Genomic DNA, 2,860 nt, shown 5'->3' with positions numbered 1-2,860 from the left:
AACAAGCAAGTAGATTGTAGAGTCATTGTGCCATCTAAACCGCAATATTTTCCATACCCAAAAATGTTGTATTTTTAGCTGTTTGAAGCTGGTGTACAAAACTGAAAGTAAAAAATGCAATTCTCCGTATTGCAGGCCCAAGCCTTGGCCTCTGTGGACCTGCTAGCAAACATTAACCGTCTATCTTATGTAGTCATACAAATCATAACATATCATACTAGTATGGCGTACCAGATTTACCATTACTATGTTACGTCTAGTGTATGAGACCAGGCTGGCGATATACGTCAACATTTGGGCAACAGGCGTGTCCTTATAGCCTCTCCCTGGAGGAATGGCCCTTAAAGAGAAGGCAGCGACGCTGACATCACTGAGATGTGCAAATTTGATTAACTGTGATCAAACGTTAATATACTGTCTGTATTGTGTGTCAATAACTACTTTTACAGCATGAGTTCAGATTCTGTCATTTTGTTGGAGACTGTTAACTTCGCTGCTGAAAAGCACCGCAATCAACGACGTAAAGACGCTGAACAAACACCATATATCACCCACCCAATAGGTACAGTTATGACAACAATCTAACGCCTATCCAGCTAGATAGTTATTGCTAAGGACCTATCTCTCTACTCGGACTTCATTGCGTGAATATCTGCATTTACATTTGCCGTGTTCATAATTTTGCAGGAGTGGCAAGGATCCTAAGCCATGAAGGTGGGATCACAGACATTGAAGTTTTACAAGTAAGTGTTTTCCACAAAATTGCACAGCCATAAAGTCAAAATTGTCCATATAATATATATATATATTAAAAAAAATGTGTTTCAGGTAAGTGTTAGGCATAGTGTTTGCAGTTTGGTTAAGGTTTGAAGGAGATACATTTTAGATTCAGGTGGGGTTTATTACTTTGTAATGATACATCAGTCAATGGGCAATGTTAAGCTCATTAAAACGTTCAACATTTCTTGAGTTTGTGTTAGCCAGAGTTTGTTAACAGGAATGACTGATATTTCACTGATATTTTTGTCTTTTCCAACTGTCTGCAGGCAGCTTTGCTCCATGACACAGTGGAGGACACTGACACCAGCATAGGAGAGCTACTGGCCGTCTTTGGGCAAACGGTGGCGCGGCTCGTCCAGGAAGTGACAGACGACAAGGCACTGTCCAAGGAGGAGACAAAGCGTCAGCAGGTGGAGCATGCGCCTCACTCCAGCCACCAAGCCAAACTGGTCAAACTGGCTGACAAACTGTACAACCTGAGGGACATCAACCGCTGCACGCCAACAGGTGATTGTGCGCTCTGTCTGTCTTTATTCAGCCTCTTGATCCAACCAACTGACTAGGCAAATGTCGTAGGGTATCAGTTTATTGTGTCTACCCTATCAGGATACTACTACTCTTTTCTCTCTCTCTCTGGCTTGTTGCTTCTCTTTACTGTCTTCCCCCTCTGGTTGTCTGACTGTACCTCTCTTTACCCCCGTCCCATATCTTATATTTAAATCTGTATTGTGGTTGCCAGGTTGGTCGGCAGAGCGTGTTCAGGAGTACTTTGTGTGGTCAGCCCAGGTAGTGAGAGGACTGAGGGGGACCAACCCAGCACTGGAGAGACACCTAGAGGAGCTCTTCAAGCAGAGGGGGGTTGAGCTTTGACACCTCTCTACTTCTGACACAGGGTGGCACAACAGAGCAACTCTCAATGCACACTTTTTATAAAGAGTAAGACTTTAAGCGAATTGTCTTTGTTAGCTTCTCCATGGAATATACTTGTATATACTCTTAGCTCTCACAAGGAAAAGGCCCACTTACTTTGGATGTTTTTTTATGGATAATTTGATTCTTAATTTTAAGTACAGTAATTTGTATACATTGTGTGTTCCAATAGGAAAACCAACAATGTCACCTTGAGTTCTAGCTGTATTGAATAAAGGAATTCTATGCACTCGTAATGGTGAATTTTTTTTAATTATAATAATATTTCATGGTGATGCAGAACCTGTAACTACTCTGTCATGTCACACTGAACTAAAATATATTTTTGTGTAGATTTGTTTTGTGTGTGATTTATTTTTGTAAGTATATACATGTAGGAGTTTAGGGATAAATTAGCTATACATTAAAATGGTGATATGTAAATTATTCCATAGTAGCCATTATAAATTTTGCTAGTAGAATGGGTCGGAAGCAATTATTCCACTAACCTGTTCTTGCTTCTACTTTCTTTGTTCTCGATTCGGGAAGACATGTGTACCTTAAAATGTCTGTGTTCAGGTGCAGGTGCAACAGAATATTTTCAGAAATAGTAAAATACACGTTTTGTATCGAGTGAGAAATGCCTCTTGCATGTGTAGATCTTTTTTTTTTTGTCACTGTGATGTGCTGTCATCTACTTATATATGTGGCTGCGTCGCATAGAAACAACCAGTTCCTGCAAAGATGTTGGGAAATACAAGATGTCTGGCAGCTAAAATGGCGAGGGAACTCCTCACTCGGTGCAAAGTGTGGATTTGACTATCTTTCTGAATATTCTGTGGTTTTTGGAGAACCACCTTTAACTGAACACAGACATTTGATAAGATACACATTTCTTCCGAATTGAGAACAAAGATCATATCGCCAATACCATGTTAGTTGAAAAGTCCAGGGCAATGTTTTGTATAGGCAAACCTGTAATGCCCAGTAATAGATATCAACAATCTTTGGTTATATTACATTATCTGGTGTACAATCTGTAGCATCTGAATGTTTCAGGCTACTGTATATTACCTTTTCTGTTAGATTCTAATTATCAGAGGATTGAACAGCTGAATCAACAAAGACATCGTTACTATAGTGGTGGTATATGTACCCCACTTTGGGTGGA

General features: G+C 40.0%; 1 protein-coding gene across 1 annotated transcript; it reads left to right on the top strand.

Annotated features, from left to right (window-relative positions):
* Positions 1-320: 320 nt before the first annotated feature.
* On the top strand, positions 321-1,946 carry LOC129850500 (guanosine-3',5'-bis(diphosphate) 3'-pyrophosphohydrolase MESH1-like). Its single transcript, XM_055916885.1, has 4 exons — positions 321-562; positions 688-743; positions 1,047-1,287; positions 1,520-1,946. The coding sequence occupies exons 1-4, from the start codon at positions 451-453 to the stop codon at positions 1,648-1,650; spliced, it is 540 nt and encodes a 179-aa protein (XP_055772860.1). The 5' UTR covers positions 321-450; the 3' UTR covers positions 1,651-1,946.
* Positions 1,947-2,860: the final 914 nt, after the last annotated feature.

Source organism: Salvelinus fontinalis, unplaced genomic scaffold (genome assembly GCF_029448725.1).
Source record: "Salvelinus fontinalis isolate EN_2023a unplaced genomic scaffold, ASM2944872v1 scaffold_2093, whole genome shotgun sequence".
In the NCBI taxonomy this organism is placed as follows: domain Eukaryota; kingdom Metazoa; phylum Chordata; class Actinopteri; order Salmoniformes; family Salmonidae; genus Salvelinus; species Salvelinus fontinalis.
The sequence above is the reverse complement of the archived record's forward strand: the minus strand, read 5'-3'. Positions and strand labels throughout refer to the sequence as shown.